This window comes from Perca fluviatilis, chromosome 5 (assembly GCF_010015445.1).
Source record: "Perca fluviatilis chromosome 5, GENO_Pfluv_1.0, whole genome shotgun sequence".
Taxonomy (NCBI): Eukaryota; Metazoa; Chordata; class Actinopteri; order Perciformes; family Percidae; genus Perca; species Perca fluviatilis.
In genome coordinates this window covers 25,187,547-25,206,837 of record NC_053116.1, presented here as the reverse complement: position 1 = coordinate 25,206,837, position 19,291 = coordinate 25,187,547, and the positions used below count along the sequence as shown (strand labels likewise).

The following is a 19,291-nucleotide window of genomic DNA, read 5'->3' as shown; positions in this document are numbered from 1 at the left end:
CACTACATTAACATGCACATAATATTCCAGTTTTTGCCTTTATTCCTAAAAAGACAACATTCTGACTAAGCTGTTTACATGGCTAATCAAAGTGAATATTCCACTAATATTCCAGTTTACATGTAGCCGTGCAAAATATATATTTTTTTCAAAGCAGTGGTGTACTTGTTGACACACACAGACGAACACAGCGTCCCTCTTTCATTCCTTCAACCAACTTCTTGAAAAGGTCGGCGTAGTAATGTGTGCGCATATCCAAAAACCTGTTGATATCCAAGTCTTTGATAATGTTTAAAAGTAGATGTATGGCTCCTTCTCATCGGGTCTGCAGCCTTGCAAACTGTTGGCTGGTTGGTTTGTGTACTGCAACCATAGCAACACACAGAGCTGACCATAAGCCTGCGGTAATAACTCTGACTGAGACGCATATTCCGAATGCCCTGTATATGTCCGAAGAATTTATTTATTTATTTAAGAATGCCTCTAAAACCTGAATAATACCGGAATAATGTCTTAATCGGAAAATGCTATATTCAGAAAAAGGCCTTATTCGGAATATCCAACCGGAATATGCCATTTGCATGACCGGTATCAAATTTGGAATATTGTCATATTCAGAATAATAGTGGAATATTGGTGTGTATTTATACTTACTGAGTGATACTCTTTGGAGGCGATTATTAGGCTAGGTGGTGGCTAAGTGATGAATATATATGGGCTCAGTATTGGATCTCAATATCAACCAAAATGTGTCTGCATCACTGTCAAGCATCACCGTAAGTAACAAAAACTGACATTGAATGCTTAGTCAGATTCTTATTTTGTTGTATACCGGTAGTAATTCTCAGTTTAGATATTTCCCCATTTAAATCTTAATTTTGGTTTCTTTGATAAATTTTTTGATAACGGCTTTGTGTTAAGCAACATCATACACTGATGTCTTTGAATTATTTATTTTTTTGTTAAATAGTAAAAACAACCACTATGCAAGGAGTCAAATGGTAAGAGTTAAAGAGTTATTTTCAATCAGAGTGGTTTGTAAACATCAGAAAGGTTGATGCCATAGATTTTACTGGAGGGAATGCAGCATCTAAAAGCATTTCGACAGAGTAAATGATCTGGCTTGGTAGCAGTGCTATACAACGCTGCCCCCTAATGATGGCAATAAATAATACACCACAGTATTGGCCGTTTGCTAATCTTAATGCCTGTGAACTGGCGTAGTCGGATGGTTTACAGCCCTCCCACTTAATTTAATTACACTGTGAAATAAAGGCAAATCGATGAAATCACTGTGGTGAGGAAACAGTCCCAGGCCTCATGTCATAAAAGATGAAGATAAAAGAGAACACAACAATCTTTAAAATCATATCATGTTTAAGTCTGTCTGTTAGAGTGAAAATACATGACCTGATAGGGATGTGATGCTTTTATGCTTAGCAATGTCTCATAAGGATACTTTGCATATCATATCACCTTAAGTGATGTTATAACAGCTCGACACCTGATGTGTGATCACATGACATTTGAAGTGTTTTCAGAAGTTCTCTGGGGTTTTTCGAGTGTCGAGGGTGGTGGGAGATATGAAAGTGGGCCATCAAAAGGAACCAAATACCTTCACTAAAAACATGGCACAACAAGCATCGGCATAAAATATGCACGAATACGGTTGTCCTCCAAAGTGATACATGAGTGGAAAAGAAAAGTTACCCAGTAAAGGATGTATTATATAATATAATATATAGGAAAAAGAGACGCTGTCCGGATGATAAGCCAGTTGAGATCGTGTGTGTGTGTGTGTGTGTGTGTGTGTGTGCTTGAGAACTGTAAATCGTATAATTTATGTTGTCAGTTCATTTAAGCCTTGTCTTGCAAATTTAAATTAAGTTAACTGTGATTTTCGTTGTTTGTATTCTTCACCTGCTAGCTAAATTGCACGTGGCTGTTGATTGCTCACGATTGTATTTTAGGTGCATTATTTACATGCTGAAGTAGTTACACTGCATTAAGATAATGTAATTAATAGTGGGTTTATTGTTATTTGCTAAAGAATGCTTAGCCTGTATGTCAAGATCAAAGTTGGCCTATATAGTAACTCAAAAAATACAGTTCAATCACAACTGAAAATATGCCTCATTGTGCATGTGAATAGAGGTGAATAAATATATTTGTTTGTGTTGCAGCGAAGTGTGAGTTCCGTTTCATGTGGGGGGAGGGGGACCTGCCCCCACTGCTAAAAAAAATCCTAAAGGAAACACTGAGGACACATATAGCACATAGCACACACATGCACATTAGTGCTGAAATCAGTATCAATTAGTCTATCAACAACAATTTGTATAACTGATGAATTGTTTAAGTCTTGTATCAGGCAAAAATGAGAATTATCTCCTGGTTGGAGTTTCTCAAGTGTGAGCATTTGCTGCTAACCCAAACATTCTGACATTTTATGGACCAATTGTTTAAGCTGAATACTGAAAAGAATCATTATTTGCAGCCCTGCTCTGCATGCACACATAAAACACGGCATAGAACAGAAATCGACACTCCTGAATAAATCACAGGTCATGGAGGACATAACAGTGGCACATACATGTATGTTGAAAACACAATGCATGTTTACAGGCATGTACACAAATGCACATCATGCCACCACAATTCCCACCTACAGTCCCAGCAAGAGGCAAAGAAGGCACAAAATGAGGTACACACATGATTTGTTTGGTGGATCTGAACCCCGGGGGTTCTGTAGCTGTGAAGCAGAGAGCAGCAAGCAGAACTCTCATCTCTGCAGAGCTCATTAAACTCCACTAATCGTATCTGTTACCGCTGTAATGGGCGGAATAAAGGGAGAGAAGCAGAAATTGGATGTGGTTTCCTGGAGGTGGTGAGCTGTGTGCACTTAAAAGCATGCGTGTGTGTGTGTGTGTGTGTGTGTGTGTGTGTGTGTGTGTGTGTGTGTGTGTGTGTGTGTGTGTGTGTGTGTGTGTGTGTGTGTGTGTGTGTGTGTGTGTGTGTGTGTCAGAAAAATCCAGCGCTGGCTCACCATATCTGTCTTTTTCTCCCTCCAGCAGAGAATGCATCCCCCTCGATGTTTCCCTTGTTTCTGCTGAGCTTTACATGACTGAAGCTCTCTTCTTCTCTCTGCCCTCATTCTTGTGTTTTTCTGCTGCAGTTGTATCAACATCCTCAATTGTTGAATGGATTAGAGAGCAGCTTGAGCTTTCATTTTATTACAGAGAGCTAGAATTAAAAAAAACGGATCTGATGTCTGAGCACAAAGGGACAGCAGCTGCAACATAATTGGACTAATGCTGTTTGTACATTAACTTCAGCTTCTAAATAATGTAGCCTCATGAACACTGTCGGCTCATAAACAGACTCAGGGCTCTAAAGTTAAAAGGAAAAGCCTCCTGTCTAATGCTCTGTTGTCTCTGGTCAATTTTGATTTTGGTCACATTCAACACAAAGCTCTGTGCAAACAGGAAGGATTCAACACACAGACCCCACCGCCAAAGTCTAGATGAGATTAAACGGTTATGTTGACTCAAAACTGTCTGGCTTGTATGCCTTGAAAACATTTGTGAAGTCTTTTCATAGATATTGGGTGGTCTAAGAGTGTGCTGTTCGCACCGCTTCTCTGGAAGGAACTGTCTTTGTAGATGCTGTCAAAGTTTGGATCTAGGCCAGGTATCTAGAGGCTGAGGAATCTTTGCCGGTGTTTGCAGTAAAAACAGACTTCCATTTGTTTATTGTATCTGCCCAACGTTGATGATTAAAATGTGAATCCCAGAATAAACCCCTCCAACTGAAGTTCAAAGTTGAACTTCTGAGCACTCCACGAACATCTCACTTTCACGAGGCAGGATTTCTGAATGCGGCACTCTTATTTTCTCTGCAACGCGGTGTGAATTTTAAAGACAAAAATGCTCTCACTGTGAAATGATTTCAAACGCTCTATAATAGGATTATGCACTTTCTCTGAACTCACGGATGAAGAGTTAATGGCTAATGCAGAGTGCATTAGCAAAAACATTACGCCAAATGAAAGCAAAGGAACTTTTGAGTCCAACTACAAACACTGGCCTTAATATTCTTATGGTTTTAGATCAAAGTGAAAAACAACCTACTCCCGCACATGGTGAAGGTGTTGGTCAGTGAAAATGCTGTGAATAGGAAGTATGGCAGTCTGTAATGTGAGTAGACGTATCTGCCGTACCACAGCTCCTCAAACTACACGTGAGAAGTCTGTACAGTGGCACCAGGAGAGAGGGGAGGGGGGGCATGAATCACACTTGACAAGACCATTTCCTTTCACTGTCATCCCTGCTGATTTGGCTGTGGGGGCTGGAAGCTGCTGCCAAAACATAAACAAGAGGGATTACATGTATAATGACAGTCCTCCGTCAGGGTTTAGTGTTTAAGTTCAAACTGAATGTTGCATTTCATCTGGGAACTTAGTGAAACGGCTTCAGTGGACCTGTGTCTAATTTAATGACAAATAAATGGTTGCAGAGCACTACCAACTCAAGGAAATGCTCATTAAATTGCTGTGTTATTGTCATTTCTTGTCACCCAAATGACAAAAAGCCTTTTGTATTACTTTCTCATGGTATCTAGTCATGCAGACAGCTTTTAGTTTTATTGCCTAGGTTTCCATCCCCCCGAAAATAACTGGGAGATGTAGCACTATATGACTTTGTAGCTAGTCTATATCCTTCGCATTCCACTTCCAGGATTGCTCCGGGAAATTCTGCCAGGTGCATGTATTTTCCGTTTCCTTCCGCTTTCTTTGTGTTGGAATTTTAAATTCGGTGGATTTATGAGGACTATAATTGTTGACTACTCCTTAGAGCTCTGCATGGTAAATTGAGACAGGTAGCTAGACTATCTGTCCAATCTGAGTTTTCTCTCGCACAACTACTTAGCAGCGGTTTTGTGCGGAGCTTAGCACCACCCATGACGATTCTGATTGGTTTAAAGAAATGCCATTAAACCAGAGCATGTTTTCCTCCCATCCCCGAATGCTGTGTGGAGTAGCCAGACCCTCTTTCGGCGCACTTTGGAGGAAGGTCTGGCAAAGTGAGCCAATAGCCTATATCTAATATTAAATTAAAATCGCCTAGTGACATCGTTGATGCTAATGTGTGATTTGGGCTCTAGTACAGACTAACTCATATGTAAAAAAAAAATCACTGAAGAACTCTTCACAGCTAGGTGTATGGTTTATTCTCAAAAGACATGCTGCTGGCAATTTCTTTAAATGTAATTCATCAAGGCTGTGGGCGCGAGAAATCTTCATTGTATTGGAAGAGTGACACCTTAAAACCTGGGCACATCAAAAGTAAGTGCATGATAATAAGTGAAGATAATGTTTTTATAATTTGGGTGGAATGCCCCTTGAAAAGGAAAACGTCAACATTTTGGAAAATATGCTTTGGTTTCTGTTGAAATACAAGACGTCTTATTGACACCGCCTTCTTAAAAACTCTCGCTTTAAAAAAGTGGAAAGATCGGTCAGAGTAGTGCCTGCAATTTTCCCACACACTTTCACTATTCCCTGAAGTCGGTTTTTATCTTTTTGGTTCAGTAAACCGTACCAACTCACAACGGTAAAAGTAAAAAGTGATTTAATAAAACATTCACATCAGAGTCACATCAACGCTAAAATTTCAGAGCTTACAAAATAAATAAATATAAGTGCTGGCTGGCTTTCTTACACACCGCGTCAACATGAGACCCAAATTTTTCGTCCAAGAAGGTCGGCTTCATTATCACCACCCACCCAGACAAAAATTAAGATTCAAGATACTTAGCGCATAGTGTATAAATGACAACACCATGAGCCCATCCTACACATCTCTTCCCAGCACAATGCTTCTCAACGTGATATCGCGATATAGTCGATATATCATGCACCCCTAATTCCAACATGGCATCATGACTTTGCGTAAACATACACGCCACTTTCCTAAAGCCAAATGGCGTGTTATCTGTACGCATTTTGAGCTTTCCACGTGTATGTCTACGCTGTATACAGTCGCCACGTTGCGCATTATCGCGAGAACGTGACGTACTATCGCGAGAACGTGACGTACTATCGCGAGAACGTCACAAGCGTGTAAAAAAACAAACAAAAAAAACCAAAAAAACATTGGGAATGGCTTTAGTAACACAAAAAAACGACAAAAACATGATGGTGACCAACGTCACATGCTTAGGAAAACAAACGGTTGGGTTTAGGAAAAACACATTGGGGAAGGCTTAAAAAAAAAAAACGGCATTGATAAACACGCTAAAAAGCGATTATGCGTCTTGATAACACGCAACGAATTGGCGTGTCATACATACGCCACTTTATGATATCAGTCTGCTAATTCACACCCATCTCACAAGCCCTCTCCTGGATCGACGGCACCCCTTCATTCTTCCATCCTCTTAAAATAATCTGTCTGGCTATCATTTAACTAGAATAGTCACAGCTTCTGATGTGCTTATCCATCCCGCTTACGATTGACCCATCTCCCAGAGCGGCCATAAATATTTACGCAATTAAACACACTCCACTACCTGATCACTAATTAAGACAGGAGAGCTGACTATTTCTTTGTATTTCAAGTTAAAATAATTTTTTAAAACATTCCCATTAGAGGAATAACATTTCTAACCTGTTGCTAAGTTTGACTTCTTTGCAGTTGAGTCAACACTGCTCAGTTCACTAACTGTTGAGACCTGACTGATATTTGGGGTCAGCTCAGTCTAACAGCTCTGTGTGCTTCTGTAACCCGCTGCTGTGCCATCCTAACACCTCAGCCAGAGTGAGATTACTCCCTTAGGCAGCGGGGCCTCTGATAATTACAGTGGAAGGGGAGATTGTAAGCCTCTTCACACATCCGGAGAATGAAACATACTCCTCTAGTCTTGGTTAGATGATATATTACATGATTTGTTTTATCCATTTGTTCGATAACCTGCAACTGATACAGGATTAAAAATAAAAAAAACTATTCAATTAGACCTGATTGAGTATTGTGTTTTAAATAAATGTTTACATAAGAACATAACATTTGATTAGCATCATTGCTCCATTCACGATGCTGTTCTCAGTGATTACTGAGAACTGGACTCCAAGCTTCTTTCTCTCTCATTGTTCTCGTCAAGCTAAAGTGACCTGATCTTCAACAGGGGGTCCGTGACCCCTAGGGGGTCCTCAGAGTCATTGCAGGAGGGCCGCCAAATTATTATTTAATACATTTTGGAAAGTTTTTTCCTCCCAAAATTAAAATAGGACGGAAAACATACATTAACAAGAATCTAACATATTATTGGAAAAGATAAATCGGCCTATTTGTAAAAAAAACAGCAACAACCTCAACAACACTGATGATACGTTTACTGGCCTATAGGTAAGGTAGCCACTATGATAGCCATCCATATACAGTTAAGCTTAAGGATTCACTGTGCCTTCCACATGTATGTTTGACATTAAACATGATGATATATGAATATGTAAATAGTAGCTTAGTATTGAAGGGCATCATAAAAGGTTACACTACATATTATGTTAGGCCTAGTTTAATATGCAACTCAATACAATATATGTAGTACGGGTTCCATGCTCGTCTTTCTTTCAGGTTAGGGGTCCTTGGCTTAAAAAACGTTGAAGACCCCTGTTCTAGGAGATAGTGTGTGACATTGAGGATCAAAAAAAAGAGAACTTTATGGCTGCACTACCAAAATATTGAACTGGTATGCCTATTTAATGCACAGCAAGAGGCAAAATCATTTCAGCCACTTTCCTTCATCAGGGTTTCATCATTCATTTCGTAACGATTTGTGTACCGTGGTGAATTAAATATTATAATGTAATTTGTGAGTGCATGCATTACAATTTTCATTTGTGAAGTTTAATTCACCATGCTCTGAATTAACTTTTGGAGATCTCAGAATTCTTTGTTTTACTGGCTGAAATTGCGGCAAAAATATTTTACATGTAAAAAGGAACTGAAAAGGAAGTTATGGCATGATGTGCCCAAGTTAGCCCTGTTAGTTGTTATCATCAAAATGTATTCGACAACTACTCAGTAAGGGTGTGAATCTTCACTGGTCTCACGATTCGATTGTGATTATCCTGTCAACGATTCGAATCGATTCGATATCCCGATGCGTCACCTCCTCAATGTTATTATTGCTACACATGGTTTTCCTCAACTAATTCAAGCAGTCAGGTATACATGAACTCCCCTTTTTATTGTATCGGTTTCTAAAAAAAAAAAAAAAAAAAGACACTTCCTGAATGTAGCGGAGTCTGAACACAACAGACAAAAGGCAAAAACAAAAAAAGCAGCGACTGGAAAATCAACAAGTAAAATCAGTAGGCAATAATCAATTATGGTTTGTCACTGCATCGCTGCAGAATCGTCTAGGTCCGCATCGCGATGCAATGATTTATTTCAACACCCCTACTACTCGGTGTGGTTGGATATTTTCTTGAATAACTATTACTTACAAGTGAACTAAAAAAGTTCCAACCTCGTGTTCTCAAAGTCACAGCAGGCGCTATTGCTTTACTTCAAAATGTGCAACACTTATAATCCTGTATGTGTTTGGGATTAAAGTCTAAGCTTTTATCACTCATCAATGATCTCTCGTCTCACAGAGGAAAGCTTGGCGGAGATGGATTGTCTAGATGGGAGAGCACAGACGCCTGAAGTGAGGATTTAGAAGCAGGAAAGTGAAGGATTAGAGACTTGCATTGACGTGATTGGCAGAAAAATCACATGCTGCTGCTGACGCATCATCCACCTGCCGCTGCAGATAAATGCAGCCGACAGAAAGAAAAAACACAGGAAAGGAAACACGTGTCATCTGAATACCAAAGAATACAGAACACGATGCAAAACAATCACAACTGCAAACACAATGAACTTTGAGTGATTAGTGAGGAGGATTACAATTGTCTTGCAGATGAGCCAGAAGAGAAAATATTTGCCCCTAAAACCCCTAAAAAATCCCCATAATCAAATAGCGATAAACTGACACTTGTTAAATTTTAATCTGAATCCCATAATTCTATTGTTAGTGGGATGGGAAAATCTGATGTAACACTCCCAGTGCACTCTATGCCTTCAGGCTTCACTCTTGAACATTCTGGAAAAACTGCACCAGTTTTTGTCAAATGTGTAACCACCTGAGAGCAGAAAGTTTAGTTTTTTTTTTACTATAAACTCTATAACCCAATTTATAGAATGATCTGCCACCAAGGGAGGGCAATTTGAGAGAACACAAATCTGTAAAATTGGACAAAAAAATCCTTTTAAGGGGCAGAAATTTGCCATGCCATAACCTGTGCTTTTCCTGCTGCTGTGACAAGTCCAAATCTCACCTATGAAAAAGACCCATACTTTTGGATGGTTTGTAAGGGTCAGTTAAAAATGACAACATGTACCCTAGCACTTGCCTGTGCAGTTAGGTATGTGACAATGCGAATGCCGCTTTTATCAGCAGCAAAATGTAACAAGGGTGTACTGCAGGAATAACACATACATCCATTCAGTCATTCATGTTCTTACTCAAAAGCCTGGACAAAAGGGAACTTGCCTGCTCACATCATATTTATCAAAATTATTTATTTCAGCAAACAGCTCCTTTTAACAGATATCAGTGTATTTGATCAGTCTAATTTAAAGTAGCCCTCTGGGTTCATAATATTACTTCATACTATAATTTATTTCTTAACAAGATGTAGATCTGCTTAATGTTTTATGGCCTTATATAATAACCAGAAGTGCTTCATTATATAATAGGGGGAAATGGGAATAGTTTATTGGTCCAGCAATTTAAACGTGTGAAAAGTCGGTTTTCACACACACCTATAGACAATAGTGAACATACTACACACACACACACACACACACACACACACACACACACACACACACACACACACACACACACACACACACAGAGGAACAGACGAACTCCTGCTTCTCTACTCCCCACTTCATCTCAGTGTCCATATGAGGTTTCCATTGACCACGTACTAAGAACACAGACGACTTCACACAGAGGAAACACCCCCCCCCAACCCAAAAAGGCTGCATGAAAATCGTGCTGTTTGCCAACAAGGACATACATTTCTGGTGTAGGCCTAACGCTAGTGCAAAAACACACAGGGCTGCGTACAGGCAAAGCTTCACTCATACAGCTGCATGCATGCAGGATTTACATTAGCCTACATGTCATTTAATCAGTGAAATTAAAACAGGTGCACAAAGCTCTGTACACACCTGGGAATCATTCACTATTAACTATTAATGTTGTAATCTCCATCTAAAAATCAGTCTGCCTCGATCATTGAGCTCCACAAACTGCTGCACTGTTAATTGAAACCAATAACACTTGTAGTAGAGCAAGCTGTCTTACCTTAAATCAGGTGTTTGTTTGTGTTTTTTTCCTCTGTAGGCTAACGTTACTGAAGACCAGACTCATGGGCGCTCACTAACTAAATGCCTAACGTTAACGTGGCTGGAGCAGATGCAGGTTAATTGATTCCTGATGCTAGCTAGCGTCAAAGTTGCAGTCACTCTCTCGCTGCCTCCCTGTTTCACACTCCCCATTCTCCCCAGTGTTGTTGTAGTTTACAATGAATATATCAATTACATAGCCTGTTTCCACTAACTTGGGTTCGGTGCACACTATTTGAAAATTGTCCGAAAACAGCGGGGACTCGCAGCTCAGTAATCCGTGTGTGCGACAGCGCCAACATGTGGCGGCGGGTGTAAAAGTAGGATGTTTGAAATACCATAACACAAAAAAATAAATAAAAAATGCAATAGGCTACATCACAAGGAAAGAATACAGTGAAGGTGAATTGAATTTATATGTAGTGTTCACAATACTAAAAGATCATTTGTAGCCACTTACTTATTTCAACAGCAACAATCTCTTTCCAGAGAAAATATTCCTGTTATTTGGGATTATACTATGATGACGATTCTAGGAGGAAAACTCAAAACTTTTTGTAGGGACTATTTATTTTGTAGAAAGTAGTTCCAAAAACAGATCTTCACAGTGAGGTCTTTTGGAATTTGGGCGTACTGACCATTAACTAATCCATCTCTAAATAAAGAAAAGAATATACACACTTTGCACTTTTTGTTTTCTGCCATTATTTTTCGGATGATCCCCAGACACAAAACGTGGCCATTGTTCAGTTGTTTTGTATTGTAATAGTACATTACAATATTTTTTTTTTACATTTGTCAGGCAGCAATCTAATCCGACAGAAATGTAGCAAAAATACATTACTGCAGTGCTTTATCTTGTTGACAAGATGTATATTAACATGACTAACACCACAAGTGACAGAAAACAACATTCACAGTGAATAGTACGGTATTGTATAGTAAGACATATTAAAGCCACCTGAAATTCAGCTGTAAAAAATACATTTCTTGGCCTTTATTTGATGTATTTAAAAAATATATGAATCCTTTAATACTTGTAGCCTACCATTGACAATTGATCTAAAAAACAGCAATAATGATGGCAAAATGTTCCTTTAAAACATTCCACATTCATCAAGCTGTAAACTCCCATATTTAAACAGCTTAAGATGCATTGAATACTGTGTATTTATGCCTATTGATTTGCTGTTAAAAATGTATTAACACATCAAAGTAGATGGTATCGAGTGGAGCAGCAAGCAGAGAAAAGTACAATGTTACAGAAAGCCTTTATTTTCATGAATTGTTACATCTGTGTGAAGCTCCGAAGCACAGCTACCATCTACTGCAATGTCCTTGAAGGTGTGTTATGGTTTTACTATAGCACACTCTGCAGTACCACACTTTTACAGTATCAAATGTGTTATCTTTTTATGGGTTATATTGCACTGTCGATAAAATCAGTAGGCCGAAGTGTTTTTATTACCCGGCTTACTGGTCCTATATCTCTTGTAAATGCTCCGGAGGAGACAACAATTTTAAACACACGTAATCTGTATTCAGAATGAAGTTTATATTAGAGAAGTGGTTCAGTAGAGGCTAGAAGAGAGGACAAGTGGGATGAGGCAGAGGAGGTGCAGAGACAACGCCTGCTGAGTGACCCTCACTGTGTTTTCAATCAGGCTCCTCTGGCAGCGTGCTCATTTATCTGAAGGTTAATGGAAGTTGGAGATGTCCAGTTCTAGAAGGGTAGGAGGGGGGTGCATTGTACATGTTTTCAGAGTGCGCTAGGTGTCTCATAGTCCCCCACTTAAACTCAAATGACTGCCTTGACAGCAGTTTTCCTCTGTAAGGAGTTTTGAAAACTCGGTAGGTGTCTGCTATAAAACGATTCCCAGAACAACTTGACACAAAATGTTTTGCTGCCACTGAGGAAACATTTGAGGAGTTTCATCACCTATGTACAAGCAATTCCAAAAAAATATATATATAGTTTCCATAGTTCATAGTCTTGGCTGGGTGCACACAGTGGCAATCCTATATTTTACATGTGATTCTGATGTGATTTAGCTTCACAGATGGCAATACCATGGTTTCTAACTCATGTGAGAAAGACTATAGGTCCACTGGTGCAGACGAATGACCGGCATTCATCTGTGATTGAACTGTCAATAACAGGTCTAGACATAAAGTACATCATGGCGTGTTACATAATTATAATTTCTTTCTTTTCCTCTGGTTTTGTTATTTAGTTACATTTGGGGGTCATACATTTACTGTTAATCCAGACCACAGATCCACCGAGGTGAAAATGCATTCCCAAAATAGTCTGTGCTTTACAGTCACAATATTATGCTGCAATAAGCCAAAATACTGCAGAGAAACACCATATCCTTATTAACTTGCTGTATGTTTGTGAGCACAAGGTGCAACATTATTCATGCTCTTTGTAGACTGTGCACTTGGTGTGATGTTAACACTTCACACCACTTCACACACTTATATTTTGGGCATTTCCGCCTTTAATGATAGGAAAGCAATGAAAGGGGGAGAGAGAAGGGGAAGACATGCAGGAAATCGTCCCAGGTCGGACTCAAACCATGGACCTTCTGCATCGAGGCATAAACCTCTGTATATGTGCGACCGCTCTACCGACTGAGCTATCCTGGCCACATGTTAACACAGTTTAAATAGATTAAATATTAACAAATATACTATTTTCTATAGTATATTCAGTTTTATGTAAGTATAAAATATTCCTTAGGTATATCCAAACCTCAATACAGTACTGTACAAGGTGAAATAAGTAATATACCCCGCACAAATTTGCTTACTGCTAACAGGGTAAGTGCTAATCACCACAACATGCAGCAAAATGCACTCTTTCATGTATCCCTTAAATTCTACAACACGCACGACAACTAAAAACACATATTACCCCAACATACCAAAAAACTACCAGCAAAGTGCGGTAACCCTGATTATGCAGAAAAATGTGCCCCAAAGTACCGCACAGCATGTTTTTGTCATTATTCAGGAGTCATGATTGTGGCCTCTGTCAGTGCAGGAATTGTTTTCTAGTGTGATGAGACACTTTTTCCTTCACTGACTTAGATTGTGTGAGATCATTTTAAATCCAGCTGAGTGATAATGTATCTCCCATGGCTTGACATTATTTGAATGCACATCCAAATGCACATCCAAATGACAGCAGATGGTGTGTGAATGATAGGATCAATGCCCAAGTCTTGTAGAGACAAAGTTAGAATGGCATTCCATCCTCACCGATCAACAATTTCCCTTAAGAGAAAACAAAACAAATAAACAAACGAATATCTCGAAATCATCCCAAATCCATGACTCACCACGTGAGAAAAAAAAAAAATGATGTTACCTTGCTGAGCTCACACACTGACTGTACCGGCAAACCTCTTGCAACGTGACTACTTCTACATGATTAGCAACACCAGGAGCATGAAGCTAATCTCTTACTGCAGGAAAGCCCACCGGGTAAGGAGGTGTGAGGAATCTGTGTGAGTGTGCTGGAACCATAACGCAAGTGGAAGCAGGAGAGGAATTAATCACTTCAAAGAAGACCAAAATATGTTCTACACCTGCTGTGGCCACATATTAAAACTTCAAATCACGTTCACTTCTCCTGAGCAGGGATTTACCAACGGTTTATTGAGGTATTAACGGGATATTCAAGGGTAAAGTGATAGGTAAGAAAGGAAACGGTCTCCAACTTTGACTGCCAAACTGAAAAATATTTACTCTCTTCGTAATCAACGATCAGCAAGTAATCATCAGATCCTTTTTTTCTGTTTTAGCACATTTTATTGATTTTTGCCAATAAAAAGACTTCCGAACAACAAGTTGTTTAAATCTTGGTTGTACAAAAGTGTAGTATAAATGGTATAACATAGTAATATAGTAATAATCAAACCACCCACCCATGTTACTTCCCACCCCACCCTCATCCAACCCACTCATCCCAACCTCAACCCCATCCAGTCCAAACCTTACAGTCTGTCCTAAGAAATAGACACATTAAAAGGTATAATAAAGTATGTTACTATAATCAGATCCTTTTTTTCCACACATTTTTCAGATGCTCTGTTCTTTACATGGGTTCAAATAATAAGCAAAGGTATGTATCTCTTAACACATTATAGTGGAAACCTATAAGAAGCCATTTACTAAAGTGTAATTGCAGAGTTAAAAAAAGAAAAGTACATAACAGAGGAAAGCAAAAATAGTCCAAATTCGTGTTGGAGATTAATCATTTTACATGCTGATTTATTTTCAGACTGACAGGAATATATGCTATATATAATGTCTAATGTCATGCTCAAGTTAGGATGCCTATCATTGTTTTTAAGGAAGCCTATTGTAACATCTGGCTAATTCTGGCATATAAAGTTTATTAACATGCACTGTCCCTGACAAATAAAGATTAAATCAAACAAAATATGCGGAATTTACAATCATACACAAGAGGTAATAGGTAGGAATTATGCTCTACCTAGAATGGACTCACCTTGAAAGCTTTTTTTTTTTCAAGAAATACATTTTCCCAGAATATTTAACTATTTCAAAGCAAGGGAACTAAGTTGTCACTCTTCCCACCAAAAACAGGAGCATTGGTTGCTGAGGGATTTTTGACAACTCATCACAACACAGAACACAGAACAAATCACACCACCGGTGGGGAGTAAGAGAATTGTAGCAGGATTATCCACCTGGCACTGCCACGTGAATGTGATTCATGAGAGAAAAAAAATCTGTCAAGTGTTGATTCTGCCAGGCTACCACCAGAAGGTTGTTAATATTCAAGTCTTTGGGCATGTGCAACACTCATGTAATGTTTTTTTTTTCTTTTTTTTTCTGCAATTCAGGCAGGCCTTTGCATATAGCAGAGGGACTTTGGATCCAATGATGGGTGACAGCCAAAGATAACAAAAAAAAATCCTCTATAATTACTGTTCAGATATTGCTCGCCAGCGCTACTGTGGATTAGTCTTCCAGCAGCTGTATAACAGTATGTAAGGTTGTTGCTAAAAATAGAAGAAAAAAAACACCCATCTCTTATTCACACAATTTGCAGCTCGCTCACTTTCTAGCCCCCATCCCCTGCCTTCCTCTCCCTCTTCTCTCCTTCCATCTCCCCCTTCCCTTCCCTTTCCTTTCCCTTCACTCTCTCACACATCCAAAGTCGCAGACATGCAGCACAAGCTTCAAAGAGCATAGATAACTTGGGGAGCGCAAGACTGACTGTAATTCAGCACAACACATGCAATGATACTGTCATTTTCACAACCAGAGAGAGACATTTAGGTTTAATTCAGTAATCAGCACTGGAGGGGAGTCACTGTGAATGAGCACAACAGTTTGACTTCAAGTTGTCTTTATGTTTCGCTTGAATGGGGGAAAGCAACAGAGAAGGAACACAACTAACCCCCCTTGGGCATGTGTAAAGTAAATGTGCAACAAAGAATGAATATTGAGTGTGAGTGTATTTTCAGTGTGTGATAGTCCAAAAACAAATTGCAAAAAGAAAGCTTTGACGTGCTTCCAAACATTTCATGTTTTTCCATTGACTATCGGTGTGTGCCTACTGCATTCTCCACTTCGTCTGAATGTGAAGTGAGTAATTATTTCAGTCGTTCAAATCAGGAAACCAATCTAATTCATTCATACAACTAAAGACTCCAACAAACAGCAACCATTGACCTACAACAGAACACCTCTCAGAGGTGCGGCTCTATGAAAAAACAAACATTCAAGAACGTTTCTGTTGTACAATATGTCACTGAAAGAAATATTGCTTTTCCAATGCCGAGGAAGGCCAGGGACAGGCCCTCTTAAAGCGTCTAAAAGCAAACCATTAATTATTGATGAAGAGAAAAAATCTAATCAGACAAGTTACAGCTCAAGTCAATGCAAACAAAAGTTCAAGGTCTTGCCTCATATGGCAATTGAACTGAAGCAATGAAAATCCATTTCTGTACCACATTGAATGAACATGCCCAGCAGCAGATATAAACAAGTTTATACAATTTTATAAATCTGCAGCGAACCTGTGAAAAATCACAACTCACTATGCTTCACATCAGGTCAGCCATGGCCAAAAGGTGGCATTTTCGGTTTTAGGAATTAAGTGACACCTTGTAACAGAACACCCGAGGCAGATCGTGTCATGCTGTGAGGTTTGATCCTGAAAAGAAAAAGCCACAGGACCTCAAAGCTCATGCATACAATTCACACTGACACAAGTCACACATACAAATTACAAATAATGCATATACCACATAAACTGACTTTAAACGGGAGCTGTGGGTGTCTGACACACATACTGCAGAAAACCCCTTCAAATATTTATAATAATAAAAAACCTCATTAAAGTATGCAAACATCAATTATTTTTCATTGCTAATTCACTCCCAGACATTTGCAAAGACTACACCTACAAAAATGAATGTGTAGTGTTGGTGCAGCATTTAATGCAGAAGCATTAGTTTAAGTTAGTGTAAATTCTTGAAATTGAATAAAATATGCAAATTTGCAGTTTACTGGGAATCAGCATTGCATACTGATGATTTGTCGAGCGGGTGGACAAACAAATCCACTTCTCAATAACACAGTGCACACATTTTTTCCATCTCTATTGTGCGTAGTGGAGCATCACAGTCTATTTAACATTAACACATCGCTGTGTCAAACTGCATTGCACTAGAAACGATTCAATATTGATGTAAAAATCACAATTACATTTTTCATCTGAAAAATGTAAAACCCAAAGTTTTGAGAAGGCCATGTTGCATGAAGTCTATGAAAATTGTGTCTTTTTACAGTGATTCAGAAGACAGACTAAACAAATAAAAACCTTATAAAGGATAAAAGGGAACCATGATTACAAATATTGAGAGAACTGAATGATAAATTGCACCAGAAGCTGCTTTAAAAGAAAAGTGATATACATTTAGTTTATTACCTAATGGTTTTGGGTGAAACTGGGACAAGCATCTTCAACTGTTGCCTCCCTAAATGTCTTACTTTTGCATACCAATATTGCTGGATTTTAATTTCTATATCATTATCAGTCTACTTTAAACACTCAGTATATCTGTTTAGCAATAAATACAAAAGAACAGTGGGTGCACCCATTATTGAAACACTTCATGCAATCAAGTTAAACTTAAATCAGGATCAAGCAAGGTAAATAAAACTTTGATATATTGCACACTTTAGGTGGCTGTTTACACTCACTGGCTTGCATGAGCTGACCCTGACGCCCAAACACCTGGGAGAAAGGGCTGCGGCTGCAGGTGAGCATCTCCTCCATGGCTGAACTCCTCCGGGTGGGGAAAGGTCCTTCGTCTTCAGGAAGAGAAAGTGCACCGTGGGTCAGCCTCCGAGTGTGGAGAAGGTTGGCTGTTGCACTGGAGCAGTCCTCTCCTCTCACTCTCTCAACTGCTAATTTGCCTACTTCACGACCTCTCCTATGCCTTACCGCCTCCCCACTGACTGCAGATCAGTCCTGTTTCTCGCAGCCTCAGATGCCGTCAGAGTTGCTGCTGCTCCTAAGCTGTTGGGAGATCTGTGTTGGGTTGCTTTCAGCCTGCTCATTAGTGCTCCAGTGTGGCGCTGCTTCAGACAGAGAGCACAGAAAACACAGCATGAACAAAGAAAGAGAGGGAGAGAGGGAGGGAGAGAGAGAGCGATGAGAAGGAGAAGCCTGCTGCAGAGAGAAGACAGACTCTCCCCTGACGAAAGTGAGAATAGAGATGACTGTGTGTGCATGTGTGTACATGTGTGTGTGTGTGTGTGTGTGTGTGTGTGTGTGTGTGTGTGTGTGTGTGTGTGTGTGTGTGTGTGTGTGTGTGTGTGTGTGTGTGTGTGTGTATGGCCAGCTCTAACACTGTAGCTGCAGCTTGTAGTTTTTGGCTGTGGTTTCCTCTCTCTCCTTTATCTCCCCTCTTTTTAATCCAATCTGACTCCTCTACAGTGAGTTGACAGGCATACATGTTGGGAAATGGACAAGATACACAACAGATAAGCATGACAAGATGTGACTCAGGCAGAAAACAAATACAATACCAGCATACTCTCATATGTGGCCTGAGGTCTGTTCATTCACTAGCAGTCATTTAAGAGCTTGGAAGTCACAGAGAGTGAAAACAGGACTTGCAATTCCTCAAAAATGAAAGCTAAATATACAGTAAATACAAACTAAAAATGAAATGACACAACCATGACTTTGTTGATTGGCTTTCCAGCATGCACACATTGTGACAATCGAAGCCAAATGAAGGTCTCATACACGTCGCTGGATTTTGATTTGGTGTTACCTTTTCTTCTCTCCTCTGTAATCTACTGTTTGTGTTTAATGACTCCAACCCAAATTTCCTTCAGGATAATAAAGTTTTAGTTATTTCCCCCTCTTCCCCCCCCCCCTTACTTCCCTACCTAAGTATTATCCTCCAAATATAGACATAGAAGACGGATCATGCATCTCTATCTCTCACTCACACACAAACAGTCATGTGTTTGCAGGTCTTATGCAGCAATTTGCTTGTGCAGGCAAAAAAAAGAAAAAAAAGCACATACGCGAGTCCCGCTCAAAGCAAAACAGATTCTGTACAGAAAACTCAAAACCATGGACACGGAAATCAGTTTCTAACTAAAGGGGCCAGTGGATCATTAAAAATGGATCCACATCCTTTATTAATGTCCTCATTACCATGTCTGTTCGGCTCCTGAACAGCATGCAGAGATGGAAGATGGTAACTTGTACAAAAGTACTTTATCCCAGTATTCTGTTTGCATTATTGCTTCCACCC

At 39.4% G+C, this 19,291-nt stretch overlaps 1 protein-coding gene across 2 annotated transcripts in view; it reads right to left on the bottom strand.

The window, feature by feature from the left end:
• The window catches only part of LOC120558931 (kazrin-like), a 217,245-nt gene extending 199,113 nt beyond the window's left edge, over positions 1-18,132 (bottom strand). The window contains exon 1 of one of the 2 annotated variants that reach the window (XM_039800292.1): positions 17,718-18,132. In XM_039800292.1, the coding sequence (XP_039656226.1) occupies positions 17,718-17,793 (76 nt within the window). In that variant the 5' untranslated portion in view covers positions 17,794-18,132. The remainder of the gene's footprint in view (positions 1-17,717) is intronic. The other variant, XM_039800293.1, reaches the window with a different exon arrangement.
• Positions 18,133-19,291: the final 1,159 nt, after the last annotated feature.